Source organism: Leucoraja erinacea, chromosome 6 (genome assembly GCF_028641065.1).
Source record: "Leucoraja erinacea ecotype New England chromosome 6, Leri_hhj_1, whole genome shotgun sequence".
NCBI classification, from domain to species: Eukaryota; Metazoa; Chordata; class Chondrichthyes; order Rajiformes; family Rajidae; genus Leucoraja; species Leucoraja erinaceus.
Window position 1 is genome coordinate 15,025,857 of NC_073382.1, and position 19,254 is coordinate 15,045,110.

Genomic DNA, 19,254 nt, shown 5'->3' on the forward strand with positions numbered 1-19,254 from the left:
CCCATGAAAGAAGAACCAGTGCAGTTTCTCTCCTGTGGGGAGAACAACCTTCATTTCTGCTGTCACTCCACAGGTACCTCAACCCCAAGTATACAGCATAAAATCTCCTTTCACCCTTCTTCCACAACTGTCTGCATTTTCTGTGTCCAAAGATTATGTCATATAAATTCAGCTTCTCAAATTACATTTTCTTCTTAACGAGGAGATATCTTGATGGGTTTTATTTTGTTTCTTCAACAGGAGAACGACACCACTTCCAGGCCAAATGGATTCCGTTCTTCACACATCCGACAATAGTTCCACCAACGTGACCTGCGACGTTTACATGCATTTCGTGGCAGCGAAAGTCATTTTCACCTTGTTTTACATCATTGTTTTCACAGTTGGCTTGTCAGGAAACATATTAGCCCTGTACATAACTGTCCAGAAACACTCAAAGATTAACTCAACCACACTTTACTTAATCCACCTTGCATTCTCTGATGCTCTCTTTACACTCGCTCTTCCGTCTCGGATAGTCTATATAGTCCGAGGGTTTGACTGGCCGTTTGGTGAGGTGCCATGCCGAATGTTTGCTGTCCTCTTCTATATCAATACTTACGCCAGCATCAATTTCATGACGTGGTTAAGCATCGACCGTTACATTGCTATGGTTCACCCTCTTCGATTCGCCAAGTTTCGCAAGGTGCAAAACGTCAAGTACATCTGTTTTGCAGTTTGGGTCTTTCTGTTCCTCCAGACCTCTCCCCTGCTCTTCATCCCAATGACAAATGAGAGCAAAGGCATGACAACCTGCATGGAGTACCCAAACCTTGAAAGCAACCCCAACCTGCCCAAGATGCTGCTTGGTGCCTGTGTCCTGGGATACTGCCTGCCAGTTGCAGTCATAATCTTTTGCTACTTTCGAGTCAACGTGAAACTCTGTAAGATTGCAAAGAACAACCCTCTAACTGAGAAACTAGGCAGGAACAAAAAGGCAATCACAGTCATCCTGATTGTGCTGTTGACCTTTCTGATCTGCTTCACGCCGTATCATATGACCATTATCCAGTACATGATCAGGAAACTCATTGCACCACAGAACTGTTGGCACCAACGGGCATTTAAAACAAGTCTGCAAGTTTCCGTTTGTTTCATGAACCTCAACTGCTGCATCGATCCACTCATCTACTTCTTTGCATTCAAGGGCTACAAAAATAAATTCCTTGAAATAATAAGGCGCCACATTACGCTATCTGTGATTACCTCCTCCAAGACTATCTCGGAAAACAACAGCAGTCACGCAACATTGAGTCAGGTCCAAGCCTCAGGATCAGGATCTGGAAACTGATGCTTGCCAAACCATCCCCCAGAGTGGTGGAAAGACTGACACTGTTGGGCCAACCCTTCTCCAGGTCCATGGACTGGCATTTCATGTAATGAATGTTTTGACTGACTGCATTACCCTCATCTTACCCAGCCGAATTGGGGGACATGTTATTCCCACAGCGAATCCTACCCTCATACCCTCTTGAAGCCCCATTTCAGCAATCTGAACACATAAGGCCTTCCGTCAGGGGGCAGTACTAAGAGAATGCCTCACTATCAGAAAGGCAGTACTGAGAGGGTGCCGCAATGTCAGAGGGGTAGTACTGAGGGAATGTCCCACTGTTGGAGGGCCAGTAGTAGGAGTGTGCCTGTATAGGAGTAGCTGTATAGGAGTGTCACACAGCGGGAGGGCAGTGCTTATGGAGTGCTACACTGTCACAGGGTCAGCTCTGGGGATTACTGCACAGTTGGAAAGAGAGAACATACTTCACAAATCCACTTCATCATGCTAAGCCTGTGCACTGAGCTGCTCCAAAGAAATGTCAGGATTTCCACTCGTATCTGTTCTGATCCGAGACCTCATTCCCAACGGCCACAATTTCCCGACAATTTGGTTACCATAAATCTAGCAATGATGGATTTAGAATTACCAATGGACTCATCGCTTATTGCGATATGCCTTTGACTTTTCTGAATTTCTCTCACTTTCTGCATGCAGAAGTGTTTCCCAAAGCCTGCATTGAAACCCAAGCAGTTTACAGTTTGTGATCCCTTTCCCCAAACCCTGTCATGGATGAAATGAGCCCTTTTCCTGGTAAGAACTTCTCCCAGTAGTAGAATGTAATGAGGTGATGTGATTGCCTTTAAGTGCTGTTATTTGTTCTCCCTGCCTGCAATATTTCATTGCTGTTGTTATATTACTGATCTACTTAAAATTGACATTTATTTTTATTTGAAATGTGGATAATCAAAATGCTGTTTTTCATGAAAGTGGGAAGTCTGGTGGATTGAAGTAGGACAAATGTAATACAGGTACCCACATGACAAGTAGCTCAATTCATATGCTGTTAAATAATGTCTTGTGAATGAAAACACAGTGTTGGCATGATGTACATAGCTTTGTTTAAGATATGATCATTGTTGATGTTTGTTTCGAGTTGCACTGCCTGCCTGCCTGCCTGCCATACATTGACTGAGGGAGGGTTCAGTTTCCAGATTCTGAAGAAGGGTTTCGGCCCGAAACGTCGCCTATTTCCTTTGCTCCATAGATGCTGCTGCACCCGCTGAATTTTTCCAGCATTTTTGTGTGCCTGCCATACATTGACTGCAGGCCCTGCATCATAAATATCGTTCATTGTGCAGATGTGTATAGGAAGATCACACAATGCATCTGTTAACAAACTGGAAGAAGCATCAATGTGTGATTAAATGATGTGGTTGGAAACTTACAAGCTTCGTCAGTCTTCTTCCCACTGTCCACATTTTCCTTCATTTTCTTCATGAAATGCGGGTGCAACAGACAAGGCATGGGATTATTACCCATCCCCATGTCGGGGTGGGCTTGAGCTGCCTTTAATCTAATGAAGGACTGGTCCAAGTGTTGGAGTAGACCTGGGAGCCCCTAACCATGAGTACAGGTTCCCTGGAGTCTCATAGCAGAAGGCCAAACAGAGTCAAGATAACCTCCCCCAGGTTTCCACCTCTTGCCCTCCCTCAGCTACTAGTACACATTGGGCAGCACTTGCAAGAAGCTCTGATAATAAGGGACAGAATGTACTCCGGGTTGGTACTTGCGGGAGTGTGATTGGGAACACTCTACTTGCCTGGATGAGTAGCGCTTCAATATTATCTGGGACTAAGCAATGTGGTTGATTGCTTTCCTATCCACCATCTTAAACATTCAATCATTCCCTCTACCAAAGACTACATAGTGCACTGTCCATAAAATGCATTGCAGTTACTCACTGAGACTAATCCTACAACGAGAGTCAAGTCAAGAGTGTTTAATTGTTATACTGGGACACTAGGACTGGAACTATGAAATTATTATTCACTGCAGGTTTACAGACATATTAAACGCACAAACACAACAAATAGATTTACAGGAAACAATAAAAATGCAGTAAAATATCAGTTACATTAGGCGGCCAGACCAAAATATAGTATCAAAAAGTGCAACCTTACACAAAGTCCATTGTTATTCAGTGCGGAGGTAGGATTGTGCCACGTGGGTTAAGAATCTGATAGATGCTGGGAATAGTTGTTCATGAACCTGGAGGTAACAGCTCTCAGGCTCCCACACCTTCTTCCCGATGGCAGCAGCGAGATGAGAGTATGGCTAGAGTGGTGTGGGTCTTTGATGACCTGAACTTCCCTTCAATGGTGGGGAGATCATTGCCGGTGATGGACTGGGCAATGCCCACCACTTTTTGCAGCCTCCTTCCAAACCTCTTGTCACTATCTCCGATTTGTGCACAAGTATGATTTTGAGCTCAGTCTGAAGAAGGGCCTCGACCCTAAACATCACCTGTTATTTTCTCCAGAGATACTGCCTGATCTGCTGAGTTACTTCAGCATTTTGGGTCTATCTTTGGTACCAACAAGTCTAAGTAACTGGCATTAGCTCCTGGAAACATATTCAGAATGGATTCATGTGATTTTTGCACGCTCATTGCTGGCTCTTCTAACACTCCACACTCTGAGGAAGGATCTCAACCCCAAAACGTCACCAATCAATATTTTCCAGAGATGCTGCCTGATGAACCGTTGAGTTACCCCGGCACTTTGTGTCCTTTTGTAGACAAATTATAGATCAGAAAGACATTGCAGTTTATTAAAACATGTAAACCTTGCATGGGAAGTGTGATGCACCTCTGGCAGAAATTCTGCCCATCAGAGAATGGCATCCAGGATTTCACACAACAAAGGAGCTGCCTCTCCATCACATCTCGTGCTGGGGCATTGATGTCTTTGACATGCACTGAACATTTCTTACACATTGGCAAAAATTAGATGAAAAGATCATGAACTTCAACTCTCACTTCTCATTTGCATCAAGGCAGCGAGTATCCAATCCAATCCAATCCAACTTTATTTGTTAAGCACTTTAAAACAGCCAATGTTGACCAAAGTGCTGTACAGAAGAATAAACAAGACATCATAAACAGACACCATAACAGCTCACATGAGGCGCAAAAATTTACATATGAAATACAACAATAAATTAAAAGACATAAAACATGAGTAAAAATAATAGCCGCGGAATAAAAGCAATCAAAAAATAAGAAATTAAATCAAGTAAATAAATAAATAAAGTCGACATCTTACTGGGTATCAAAGGCCACGGAGAAGAGATGGGTTTTAAGAAGTGATTTAAAAACAGACAGGGAAGAGGCCTGTTTGATGTGGAGAGGCAGATCGTTCCATAATTTGGGTGCCGACACAGCACAGCACAGTATATCACACAACAAATTGGGCCTGGGCACTGGGTGTGAATGAATGGTTCAGCTGCGATTATCTTTAGTCAAAACGTAGTCCTCTACATTTGTATCAAGAGTCAAAAGTCAATTGTCATATGTACCGGCAACGTAACACAAAATTAACCATATAATCATATAACAATGACAGCACGGAAACAGGCCATCTCGGCCCTTCTAGTCAGTGCCGAACACTTATGTCCCTATCTCACTTAGGAAACCTGAACGGAAACCTCTGGAGACTTTGCGCCCCACCCAAGGTTTCCGTGCGGTTCCCGGAGGTTTTTGCCAGTCTCCCTACCTGCTTCCACTACCTGCAACCTCCGGCAACCACCTGCAGCCTCCAGGAACCACACAGAAACCTTAGGTGGGGCGCAAAATCTCCAAGAGGTTTCCGTTCAGGTTTCCTAAGTGGGACAGGGGCGTTACTCTCACCTAGTCCCATCTACCCGCACTCAGATCATAACCCTCCATTCCTTTCCCATCCATATACCTATCCAATTTATTTTTAAATTCTTACTTGCTGCAGCTTAACAGGACCATAAATGCAGTAACACACAGGTAAATATATATTAATTATTATTAATAAATGAATAAATTAATAACTACAATAATAGGTAACCATAATAGTGCAAACCCCAAAGTCTGTACTGTAACCAAAGACACAATGCATCAAAGAACATAGTCATTGACCATGCGTGTAAGCCTTGGTGGCTTTGAATCCTCCTCTGCTCCCTTGGCATATGGGGTTCCACAGGGCTCAATTTTAGGGCCCCTGCTTTTCTCCCTTTATCTACTTCCACTGGGCTCAATTTTAAGAAGGCATGGCATCTCCTTTCACTTTTACGCGGATGATAGCCAGTTGTACATGCCACTCAGGAAAGAAGATAATTATTCCCTAAAATCACTTCTGTCTTGTCTTGAGGACATTAAGTCCTGGGTGGCCTTAAACTTTCAGGGACTTAACGAAAAAAAGACAGAAGTGATTTTGTTCGGCCCTAATGGCTGCCGTGAACCTCCCTCTGTTGACTTGGGTCCACTTGCAGTGTTCGTAAAGCCAACAGTTTTAAACCTGGGTTTTATGATGGACGATGATTTTAAATTAGATAAACAAATAGGCGCAGTGGTTAAGTCCAGCTTCTTTCACCTAAGGAAGCTGGCAAACGTGAAGCCCATTCTCGAGCGGCAGCATTTTGAAACAGTAATTCACGCCTTTATTTCATCTCGGCTGGATTATTGTAACGCACTCTACACTGGAGTCTCACGAGCTTCGTTGGCTCGTCTCCAGTTGGTCCAAAATGCTGCCACTCGCCTTTTAACCGGAACTCGAAAGAGGGAGCACATAATGCCAATTTTGGCCTCCCTTCACTGGCTCCCAGTGCACTTTCGAGTTCATTTTTAAATTCTTTTATTTGTTTTTAAATCATTGAATGGCCTCGCCCCACCTAACCTCTCTGAACTGCTCCACCTATATGCTCCTACCCAGTGCCTCAGGTCAGCGGATCAGCTGCTCCTTGAGGTACCAAGGTCTAAGCGGAAGCTCAGAGGGGATAGAGCCTTTTCTGTTGCTGCCCCGGCACTCTGGAACACCTTGCCGCTACAGATCAGACAGGCCCCTTCACTGTCCATCTTTAAATCCTCCCTAAAAACTCACTTTTATTCACTGGCTTTCGACACTGGCTGAGACATTGTTCCTGTTTTAGTGCTTTTAATGTCTTTTAATTTTTACTGTTTTTATAGTCCTGTCGTCTTAATGGTTTTAGTAGTTTGTAATAACTTTTTGTTGACTTCCCATGTACAGCACTTTGTGGTAACTGATGTTGTCTAAAAGCGCTTTATAAATAAAGTTATTATTATTATTGAGGTGAATGTGGTGTAGTATTCAAAATCCGAGTGGGTGATGGGAAGAAGCTGTTCTTGAAGCTGGCCGTCATGGAAACCTTTTCACACCGAGGGTGGTGAGTATATGGAACGACCTGTCAGAGGAGATACTGTAGTTAAGGTCGGTACTATAACATAATGTAAAAACATTTGGACAGGTATGTGGATAGGTAGGTTTCGGATGGATCTGGGCAAAACGCAAGCAGATGGAGATAGAGTAGATGGATACAAAGAAACATAGAAACATGGAAAATAGGTGCAGGAGGTGGCCATTCGGCCCTTCGAGCCAGCACCGCCATTCATTGTGATCATGGCTGATCGTTGTGATACCTTGCTCGGCAAGGGCAATTTGGGCAGAAGGGCCTATTTTCATGCTGCAAGCCTCTATAAGACTATGTGATTATATTTTCTTTGCATTTTAATCCCAAAGGGGAGCACAATATAGTTTTCTGCTCTAAACCTCCAATGTTTCTATCCATTTCACCACCAGTCAACCATCCTGAAACCTTCAACCAAGATGGTCACAATCCTTTGCTTTTCCAAACTTTGTGTCACCTACGAACCACAAGTCTGCCTCTAAAATGGATATCTATAACATTTATAAACATAACAAAAGCAAGAGACTCCAAACTGACCTTGGGAAGCACCATTGCAAACCACAGCACACTTCCTTCAAGGAGCCATTTTGTATCATGATATACAGGGCCCTCCATAATGTTTGGGACAAAGACCCATTATTTATATATTTGCCTCTGTACTCCACAATTTGAGATTTGTAATAGAAAAAAAATCAGATGTGGTTAAAGTGCACATTGTCAGATTTTATTAAAGGCCATTTTATACATTTTGGTTTCACCATGTAGAAATTACAACAGTGTTTATACATAGTCCCCCCATTTCAGGGCACCATAACGTTTGGGACACAGCAATGTCATGTAAATGAAAGTGGTCATGTTTAGTATTTTGTTGCATATCCTTTGCATGCAATGACTGCTTGAAGTCTGTGATTCATGGACATCACCAGTTGCTGGGTGTCTTCTCTGGTGATGCTCTGCCAGGCCTGTATTGCAGCCATCTTAAGCTTATGCTTGTTTTGGGGGCTAGTTCACTTCAATTTTCTCTTCAGCATATGAAAGACATGCTCAATTGGGTTCAGATCGGGTGATTGACTTGGACACTAAAGAATTGACATTTTTTTAAGATTCAGCAGTATGTTTGGGATCATTGTCTTGCTGTAGAATGAACCGCCAGCCAATGGGTTTTGAGGCATTTGTTTGAACGAGCAGTTAGGATGTATCTATATACTTCAGAATTCATTATGCTACTACCATCAGCAGTTGTATCATCAATGAAGATAAGTAAGCCAGTACCTTCAGCAGCCATACATGCCCAGGCCATAACACCCCCACCACCGTGTTTCACAGATGAGGTTGTATGCTTTGGATCTTGGGCAGTTCCTTCTCTCCTCCATACTTTGCTCTTGCCATCACTCTGATATAAGTTAATCTTCATCTCATCTGTCCACAAGACCTTTTTCCAGAACTGTGGTTGTTCTTTTAAGTACTTCTTGACAACATGTAACCCGACCATCCTATTTTTGCAGCTAACCAGTGGTTTGCATCTTGCAGTGTAGCCTCTGTATTTCTGTTCATGAAGTCGTCTGCGGACAGTGGTCATTGACAAATCCACACCTGACTCCTGAAGAATGTTGTGATCTGTCGGACAGTTGTTGTGGGATTTTTCTTTATTATAGAGAGAATTCTTCTGTCATCAGCTGTGGAGGTCTTCCTTGGCCTGCCAGTCCCTTTGCGATTAGCAAGCTCACCAGTGCTCTTTTACTTGTCAATGATGTTCCAAACAGTTGATTGTGGTAAGCCTAAAGTTTGGCTGATGTCTCTAACAGTTTTATTCTTGTTTCTCAGTCTCATAATGGCTTCTTTAACTTTCATTGGCACAACTTTGGTCCTCATGTTGATAAACAGTAATAAAAGTTTCCAAAGGTGATGGAAAGACTGGAGGAAAGACTAGGTGCTGAGAGCTCTCTTATACAATCTATTTTTTACAATACAATCAGTTTTATTCGTCACATTGCACATAAAGTGCAAGTGAAATGAATTTGTCAGCAGCGGTACAATGATAAAGAACACACAATACACAATAAAAATTTAACACAAACATCCACCACAGCATTCATCACTGTGGTGGAAGGCACAAAATTTGTCCAGTCCTCCTCCATTTCCCCCCGTGGTCGGGACCAGAGTCCAGAGTCAGTCCAGGATCGGCTCATCCCCACCGGAGACCGCGGCTTTAGGTTGGTGTAGGCCGCAGGCCGGCGGTCGAAGATTTAAAGTCCCCGCCGCGCCGCAGCCAGAAGCACCGCAGGCTGCAGGGCCGGCGGTCGAAGCTCCCCTCTAGGGGTGATGGTAAGTCCACGCCGGGTCCGCGGTAGAAGTTGGCCGCGGGCCGGCGGTGGAAGCTCCTTCTTCCCCCGGGCTGCAGACGCCGTGCCAGCTGAACCTCTGCAGACCGCGGCTTCAGGCTGCCGGCTGGCGCGTGCCAGCGAAACGGAGCGCTCCCCTCCGGCGAGCCCCAGCGAGGGCTCGCCCGCTCCACGCCGAGAGTCCACACTGCACCCGCCGCTGAAGCCCCGGGCGCGTCTCCGGGAAAGGCCGCCCAATCCTCGCTGTTAGGCCACGGGGGAGGCAACCTGGAAAAATCGCCTCTCTCCATGGAGGAGGCGATCGAAACGGTTTCCCCCTCACCCCCCCACACCACCCCCCACACAAGACGCACAAAGAAACACAAAAAACATACTGAAAAAACAAATAAAGTTGAAAAAAACGGACACGCTGCTGACAGGACGCCGGCTTGCAGCGCCCCCACCGATACCTGCATTCAAGAGGCAAATAAACACACCTGAGTAATTACAAATACCTGTGAAGTCATGTGTCCCAAACATTATAGTGACCTGAAATGGGGGAACCATGTATAAACACAGCTGTAATTTCTACACGGTGAAACAAAAATGTATAGAAATGGCCTTTAATAAAATCTGACAATGTGCACTTTAACCACATCTGATTTTTTCTATGGAGATCACTGTACCTCATTTGTTTTTTTCTATTGAGTATTTTATCTTTCAGCAAACAACAAACAGAATCTATATGAACAGTGTACAAAGGTACACATAGAAACATAGAAACATAGAAATTAGGTGCAGGAGTAGGCCATTCGGCCCTTCGAGCCTGCACCGCCATTTAATATGATCATGGCTGATCATCCAACTCAGTATCCCATACCTGCCTTTTCTCCATACCCTCTGATCCCCTTGGCCACAAGGGCCACATCTAACTCCCTCTTAAATATCCAATGAACTGGCCTCAACTACCCTCTGTGGCAGAGAGTTCCAGAGATTCACCACTCTCTGTGTGAAAAAAGTTCTCCTCATCTCGGTTTTAAAGGATTTCCCCCTTATCCTTAAGCTGTGACCCCTTGTCCTGGACTTCCCCAACATCGGAAACAATCTTCCTGCATCTAGCCTGTCCAACCCCTTAAGAATTTTGTAAGTTTCTAATTTTGTAAGATCTATTTTGTAAGATCCCCTCTCAATCTCCTAAACTCTAGAGAGTATAAACCAAGTCTATCCAGTCTTTCTTCATAAGACAGTCCCGACATCCCAGGAATCAGTCTGGTGAACCTTCTCTGCACTCCCTCTATGGCAATAATGTCCTTCCTCAGATTTGGAGACCAAAACTGCACGCAATACTCCAGGTGTGGTCTCACCAAGACCCTATACAACTGCAGTAGAACCTCCCTGCTCCTATACTCAAATCCTCTTGCTATGAAAGCCAACATGCCATTCGCTTTCTTTACTGCCTGCTGCACCTGCATGCCTACCTTCAATGACTGGTGTACCATGACACCCAGGTCTCGCTGCATCTCCCCCTTTCCCAATCGGCCACCATTTAGATAATAATCTGCTTTCCCGTTTTTGCCACCAAAATGGATAACCTCACATTTATCCACATTAAACTGCATCTGCCAAACATTTGCCCACTCACCCAGCCTATCCAAGTCACCTTGCAGTCTCCTAGCATCCTCCTCACACCTAACACTGCCCCCCAGCTTAGTGTCATCCGCAAACTTGGAGATATTGCCTTCAGTTCCCTCATCCAGATCATTAATATATATTGTAAATAGCTGGGGTCCCAGTACTGAGCCTTGCGGTACCCCACTAGTCACTGCCTGCCATTGTGAAAAGGACCCGTTTACTCCTACTCTTTGCTTCCTGTTTGCCAGCCAGTTCTCTATCCACATCAATACTGAACCCCCAATGCCATGTGCTTTAAGTTTGTATACTAATCTCTTATGTGGGACCTTGTCGAAAGCCTTCAGGAAGTCCAGATACACCACATCCACTGGTTCTCCCCTATCCACGCTACTAGTTACATCCTCGAAAAATTCTATAAGATTCGTCAGACATGATTTACCTTTCGTAAATCCATGCTGACTTTGTCCAATGATTTCACCACTTTCTAAATGTGCTGCTATCCCATCTTTAATAACTGACTCTAGCAGTTTCCCCACTACCGATGTTAGGCTAACTGGTCTGTAATTCCCCGACAGTCGACACAGTCGACAGAAACAAAATCTGCACAGTTATGTAAAATAGAATTTATGATTATCATTGCAGCAAAGTCATTTGATAAATGCAGAATTACTACTCCAGTGAAATTCATTGAGTGGATGATAGTTTGATCAAACAATAATTCCCAATTACTGACGGGGATTTATTTTTTGGCTGAAATAAAGCACTAACAGATGTTTTTTTTTTAAATATATTCAACACTGCCCATGTCTACTCTACACCCAATGATCTTTCATCTGCATTTTTCATTACAAAACAAGGAAAGAACTGGGTGGAATATCATCCAATAAAACCTAATAACCCAGTTATTTATGAGTTAAAATTACTCTTGGGATGGGGGTGTCACCAGCATGGTCCAGCATTTATGGCCAATCTCTAAATGCCCTAGAGAAGGTGGAGGTGAGTTGTCTTCTTGATCGGCAGTAGTCAGTATGATGAAGCAGATCCCACAGCCGTGCTGGGTAGTGCCCAGGATTTGTATCCAGCAAATGGATATATATTTCTGGGTTTAGAAACATAGAAAACATAGCAAATAGGTGCAGGAGGAGGCCATTCGGCCCTTTGAGCCAGCACCGCCATTCATTGTGATCATGGCTGATCGTCCCCTATCAATAACCAGTGCCTGCCTTCTCCCCATATCCCTTGACTCCACTAGCCCCTAGAGCTCTATCTAACTCTCTCTTAAATCCGTCCAGTGACTTGGCCTCCACTGCCCTCTGTGGCAGTGGATTCCACAAATTCACAACTCTCTGGGTGAAAAAGTTTTTCTCACCTCAGTCTTAAATGACCTCCCCTTTATTCTAAGACTGTGACCCCTGGTTCTGGACTCGACCCAACATTGGGAACATTTTTCCTCGGTTTGCTCGGTATCTTGCTTGAATGGAAACACATGCTGCAATTATGCACTGAGTTAAGTTTAATAAAGCGACTTGCTTTATTCAGGTTTAATTCTAGAACAGAAAATGTGTGACATTGTGACAATTTGATTTCATTGGACTTCAAAGGCAAAATATTCATTACATTCAATAACATTCCAGGCATCTACCAATCTTTAATAGCTTAATTAACCCTGACAGATTTTGATCTTAATCTTTCATTAAACGCCCTTCAGGAATGAATGAGATGCTCATTATTCAGACAGTCGCTGCAGCTGTTAGATCATCAGTGTGGACCTCTGAGAATCTGAATGTGGAAATACATGTGCAACATGTGTAGTGGCGTGGGATGAAAATACAGAAGTTTGAAAAAATGTGGCGTTTTTAGTTTACTTTGGAGATACAGCACAGAAACAGGTCCTTCGGCCCACCGAGTCCGCGCCGACCAGCGATTCCCGCATACGAGCACTATCCTGCTCCATATTTCCAATTTTACCAAAGCCAATTAACCTATAAGCCACTGCGTCTTTAGAATGTGGGGGGAATCTGGAGCAGTCAGGGGGTGAATGTACAAACTCCGAACATACAGCACCAGTAGTCAAGATTGATCCTGTGTCCCTAACGCTGTAAGGCAGCAACTCAACCGCTGCGTCACTGTGCCGCCTACATGATTCCATTTAAAAAAATTGTTAAAATCCTTAGACACACACACAGCATTGGTGTTGGCTCTAACCCTTACTCCACAGTTTTTAGGTCTGCTTGATGCTGCACTTGAAACGGCCTTCCACATCAAATCAAGGTTGATCCCTTGTTGAATTGAAACAGTAGAGAGAGGTGTTCTGAGGCCTTCTGTTACAAGCTGTGGTTATTGTTCAATTCTGCTGGGGCTGTTGATTTTTTCTTAAAAGCAAAGAAAGGAATGCAGTGGTAGAGAAGGAATGTCAGGGAGGGTCTCGGCTGAATGGATGGTCACCAGTGGAGGTGATTTTCTCATTTTCTTTAGAGCACAGAAAGATGCAAAACTGCCATCAGCATCACTTTTTTCTCTGTAACCATTTCACTCTCATATTCCCAGCAACACTACCCTTTCTTTCCTGCCACCCACCTACATACCATGAGCAACTTACAGCGGCCATATGTGTCACCAACAAGCACATCTTTGGGATGTGGGAGGAAATCGGAGCAAGTTGTGGGAAACATAAGAGGTCACAGGGAGAACGTGCCAAATTCACACAAGCATCACACCAGTCTCTTGACTGGCACACGAAAGCATGATCATGTTTCACACCTTTTGGCCTCTCTCCACTGGCTGCCTATTCAGTATAGGATTCGTTTTAAAATTCTTTTATTTACTTTTAAATCCCTAAGTGGTCTTGTCCCGTCCTACCTATCTGAGCTTCTTCACCCTTATTCGCCCTCCCGCTCTCTCAGGTCAGATGATCAGCTGCACAAAAAAGCTGGAGAAACTCAGCGGGTGCAGCAGCATCTATGGAGCGAAGGAAATAGGCAACGTTTCGGGCCGAAACCCTTCTTCAGACTGATCGGGGGCGGGGGTGGGTGGGGACAAGAAAGGGAAAAGGAGGAGTAGCCAGAAGGCTGGGGGATGGGAGGAGACAGCAGGGGGGCTGAGGAAGGGGAGGAGACAGCAAGGACTAACAAAATTGGGAGAATTCGATGTTCATGCCCCCGGGGTGCAGACTCCCCAAACGGAATATGAGGTGCTGTTCCTCCAATTTCCGATGCTGCTCGCTGTGGCCATGGAGGAGACCCAGGACAGAGAGGTCGGAGGCGGAGTGGGAGGGGGAGTTGAAGTGCTGAGCCACCGGGAGGTCAGCTTGGTTATTGCGGACCGAGCGGAGGTGTTCGGCGAAACGATCGCCCAACCTCCGCTTGGTCTCACCGATATAGATCTGCTGACATCTAGAGCAGCGGACGCAATAGATGAGGTTGGAAGAGATGCAGGTAAACCTCTGTCGCACCTGGAATGATTGCTTGGGTCCTTGAACGGAGTCGAGGGGGGAGGTAAAGGGACAAGTGTTGCATCTCTTGCGGTTGCAAGGGAAAGTGCCCGGGGAGGGGGTGGACCGAGAGGGAAGGGAAGAATTGACAAGGGAGTTATGGAGGGAGCGGTCTTTGCGGAAGGCAGATATGGGGGGAGATGGGAAGATGTGGCGAGTAGTGGGGTCACGTTGGAGGTGGCGAAACTGACGGAGGATTACTTTTTGTATGTGACGGCTGGTGGGGTGAAAGGTGAGGACTAGGGGGACTCGGCCCTTGTTGCTAGTGCGGGGATGGGGAGAGAGAGCCTCCCGGTGGCTCAGCACTTCAACTCCCCCTCCCACTCCGCCTCCGACCTCTCTGTCCTGGGTCTCCTCCATGGCCACAGCGAGCAGCACCGGAAATTGGAGGAACAGCACCTCATATTCCGTTTGGGGAGTCTGCACCCCGGGGGCATGAACATCGAATTCTCCCAATTTTGTTAGTCCTTGCTGTCTCCTCCCCTTCCTCAGCCCCCCTGCTGTCTCCTCCCATCCCCCAGCCTTCTGGCTACTCCTCCTTTTCCCTTTCTTGTCCCCACCCACCCCCGCCCCCGATCAGTCTGAAGAAGGGTTTCGGCCCGAAACGTTGCCTATTTCCTTCGCTCCATAGATGCTGCTGCACCCGCTGAGTTTCTCCAGCTTTTTTGTGTAACCTTCGATTCTCCAGCATCTGCAGTTCCCTCTTAAAAACAGATGATCAGCTGCTCCTGATTGAGCCAAAGACTAAGCGGAAGCTCAGAGGGGACCGTGCCTTTGCTGTGTCGGCTCCGAGATTGTGGAATGAATTGCCTCTGCACGTTAAACAGGCCCCTTCTCTAGCTGTTTTTAAGTCACTCCTGAAGACATATCTATTCTCCATGGCCTTTGTAGACCAGTGAGGTGTTGAATTGTTTATTAACTTTATTTGCTTGGTTTTGCTGCGTTGTTCGTACTCGTGTTTTATGTTTTTTAATTTATTGTTTGGATTTTTTGTATGTAATTTATGCGCCTCGTGTTAGTTGTATGTTCTGTTGTTCTGCCTGTTTTATGATGTCTTGCTTGTTTTCTTTTTTCTGTACAGCACTTTGGTCAGCTTTGGTTGTTTTTAAGGTGCTTAACAAATAAAGTTATTATTATTATTATTATCAGAGGACGGGATTGAACCCGGAGCTGTGTAGTAGCAGCCGTACCCGCCATTGTACCACCCCAAATGATGGAAGGTAGTGTTGACGTACAGGGCGTGCTGCTAGAGATTAGAGAGGTCTGCAAGCGCCACACCACAACGGGAAAAGCTAGTGAGAGTGAGAAGTTGAATATGAGGTGTTGCCAGACGAGTAGCCAATGAATGTCAGAGCGCACATGCTGATTGAAAAATAAGACATAGGTACACAAACCATTAATATCTAGCAGAACATGATTAGGATCTTTCAGAATCTGGTGCAACAACTGTTTGCAAAATTTTGAACTGTTTTACTGCAATTGGAAACCAAATCACCTGTGGAATACAGTGCAAGTTTAGGTTGTTGCAAATGCACAATCTATTTCTTCCCAAATGTCTCAAAGTGCTTCAAAGACCATTTGTAGTAATGGAGGGAACATGGCAGTCATTGTGCATCTAATGTGGACTACCTGACAGATATTGAATAGGACAGAAATCTATGGGAATCGATAATGTTTGGAAGGAATATGCTTGAATAAATGAATGGGTGTAGATCACAGAACGATAAATTGGGTTATACTGAGATCTCCCCTTTTCTGGTGAAAAGGCAAGTTAGGCCACAGGGATCAGTCTGAAGAAGGGATTCAGCCCGAAACGTTGCCTATCTCCTTTGCTCCATAGATGCTGCTGCACCCGCTGAGTTTCTCCAGCATTTTTATGTACCTGGGAAGAAAGACCTGTTCATTTCTTAACAGTAAATTAAATGTGTAAGAAGGAGCTGCAGATGTTGGTTTACACCAACGAAAGGCACAAAATGCTGGAGTAACTCAGCGGGTCAGGTAGCATCTCTGTAGAAAACGAATAGATGACGTTTTGGGTCGAGACCGTTCATCAGACAGAAATGGAGGTTCAGCAATGGAGGTGATGAAGGGTCTCGAACATTTCCTGACTAGTTGCATCATGGCCTAGTACGGCAATTCCAGCGCTCGGGAATGCAAAAGGTTGCAGAGAGTGGCGGACTCAGCACAGTCCATTGTGAACACAGCTCTCTGTACAGATTCTATCATAAACAAAAATATTTACATGAGGCCTCAACAAGGTGGCATCTATTATCAATCTCTCTTCTCACTACTGCTATTGGGCAGGAGGAGAGTGGAAGCTTGAAGTCTCACACCACCAGGTTCAGGAACGTAACAGTTTCATACAACTAGGTTTTTTAATTGGCCTGCATAACCCTATCCTACCTCGGCAACAGACCACAATGGACTACCTCGTGCATTACCATGGATTGTTTTATATATTGTATATAGTATTAATGTCCTGTTTTTTTTTGCATCGTCTTTATTTTTTCATTTTACTCTTGCAGAACATACATGTCATAGAAACCTAGAAGCATGAGAAAATAGGTGCAGGAGGAGGCCATTCGGCCCTTTGAGCCAGCACCACCATTCATTGTGATCATGGCTGATCGTCCCCAATCAATAACCCGTGCCTGCCTTCCCCACATATACCTTGATTCCACTAGCCCCTAGAGCTCTTTCTAACTCTCTCTTAAATCCATCCAGTTACCTGGTCTCCACTGCCCTCTGTGGCAGGGAATTCCACAAATTCACAACTCTCTGGGTGAAAACGTTTTTTCTCACCTAGGTCTTAAATGACCTCCCCTTTATTCTAAGACTGTGGCCCCTGGTTCTGGACTCGCCCAACATTGGGAACATTTTTCCTGCATCTAGCTTGTCCAGTCCTTTTATAATTTTATATGTTTCTATAAGATACCCCCTCATCCTTCTAAACTCCAGTGAATACAAGCCTAGTCTTTTCAATATTTCCTCATATGACAGTCCCGCCATCCCAGGGATCAATCTCGTGAACCTATGCTGCACTGCCTCAATCACAAGGATGTCCTTCCTCAAATGAGGAGACCAAAACTGGACACAATACTCCAGGTGTGGTCTCACCAGAGCCCTATACACCTGCAGAAGAACCTCTTTACTCCTATACTGAAATCCTCTTGTTATGAAGGCCAACATTCCATTAGTTTTCTTCACTGCCTGCTGTACCTGCACGCCAACTTTCAGTGACCGGTGTACAAGGACGCCCAGGTCTCACTGCACCTCCCCTTTGCCTAACCTAACCCCATTGAGATAATAATCTGCCCCCTTGTTTTTGCCGCCAAAGTGGATAACCTCACATTTATCTATATTATACTGCATCTGCCACGCATCTGCACACTCACTCAACCTGTCCAGGTCACCCTGCAACCTCCTAACATCCTCTTCACAGTTCACACTGCCAACCAGCTTTGTGTCATCTGCAAACTTGCTAGTGTTGCTCCTAATTCACTCTTCCAAATCATTAAAATATATGGTAAACAGTTGCGGCCCCAACACCGAGCCTTGCGGCACTCCACTTGCCACTGCCTGCCATTCTGAAAAGGACCCGTTCACTCCTACTCTTTGCATGTCATCTATGAATAATTGATGTATAATTTACGTTTTGTGGGTTATCTGAGTTTGCGTGCCTGTGATGCTGCAAGTAAGATTTTCACTGTATCTCTAACTCACTGTACGTGCATATGGCAATAAACCCGACCTGACTTGACTATAGTGGACAGTGAAGATGGTTTGTCTAAGATTACAAAGGCATCGTACTCAACTGGGCTGAGGGGCTGTAAAAAATGGCGCTTGGAATTAATTTAGTGAAACGCGAGGTGTTGCATTTTGTTAAGACAAAACAGGCCAGTACTTACACAATAAATAGCATTACTATTGTAGTATTGTACAACAGGAAAAACAAGGGATGTAGGTACATAGTTCTAGGAAAGTGGTGACACAGGTGGAGAAGTTGGTGAAGAAGGTGTTTGGCATGATTGCCTTCATTGGTCAAGTATTGAATGCATGAGTTAGAAGTTTAGTTTGAAGATACAGTGCAGAGACAGGCTCTTTGGCCCACCGAGTCCGTGCCGACCAGCGATCCCCGTACACTAGCACAATCACACACACTAGCGACTATTTACGATCTTTACCCAAGCCAATCAACCAACAAACCTGCATCCTTTGGGATGTGGGAGTAAACCAGAGCACAAGGGGACAACCCCACATTGTGACGGGGAGAACGCACAAACTCCGTACAGACAGCAGTCAGGATCGAACTGGTGCTGTAAGGCAGCAACTCTACCGCTGCTCCACCCGGCCACCGGATTGCTTAAATGGGAAGAGGCAGGGTCACTGGGTGGGGGGTTCTGAAAACAAGGATAGGGATTGTAAAATTGTACACAGGAGTAACCAAGAGCAGGGGCATGCTCGGGGGTGAATGACGTGTTCTACAACGTGGGCAGCAGAGCTTCGGATGAGTCAAGAGTGTTTTATTGTCGTTTACCCTGAAACGGAACAATGAAACATGTATGGATGGTAGGTACACAAAAATGCTGGAGAAACTCAGCGGGTGCAGCAGCATCTATGGAGCGAAGGAAATAGGTAACGTTTCGGGCCGAAACCCTTCTTCATACCTTCCTCAAGTGAAAGGCGAAGAAAAGTGAGGGACTTTCTGCATTGCTCTGGTTAATTCTTATCCATCAGTCGGCATCACTAAAGCAAATTACCTGGCTGTTTTTTTTGTGTAGAATGTCAGTGTGTGCAACTTGTTGGCCATGTTGTCTTCAATAGACAATAGACAATAAACAATAGGTGCAGGAGTAGGCCATTCAGCCCTTCGAGCCAGCACCGCCATTCAATGTGATCATGGCTGATCATCCCTAATCAGTACCCCGTTCCTGCCTTCTCCCCATATCCTCTTACTCCGCTATCTTTAAGAGCCCTATCTAGCTCTCGCTTGAAAATATCCAGAGAACCGGCCTCCACCTCTGAGGCAGAAAATTCCACAGACTCAC

The 19,254-nt window shown here is 45.0% G+C and overlaps 1 protein-coding gene across 1 annotated transcript; it reads left to right on the top strand.

Moving 5' to 3' along the window:
* The first annotated feature begins 215 nt into the window (after window positions 1–215).
* Window positions 216–3,103, top strand: LOC129697927 (G-protein coupled receptor 183-like). Its single transcript, XM_055636662.1, has one exon. It carries the CDS (start codon window positions 266–268, stop codon window positions 1,328–1,330), a length of 1,065 nt encoding a protein of 354 aa, XP_055492637.1. The 5' UTR covers window positions 216–265; the 3' UTR covers window positions 1,331–3,103.
* The last annotated feature ends 16,151 nt before the right edge of the window (window positions 3,104–19,254 follow it).

Excerpts from the sequence above, each read along its gene's own strand:
- LOC129697927 (XM_055636662.1), top strand. The coding sequence starts at position 266 with ATGGATTCCGTTCTTCACACATCCGACAATAGTTCCACCAACGTGACC.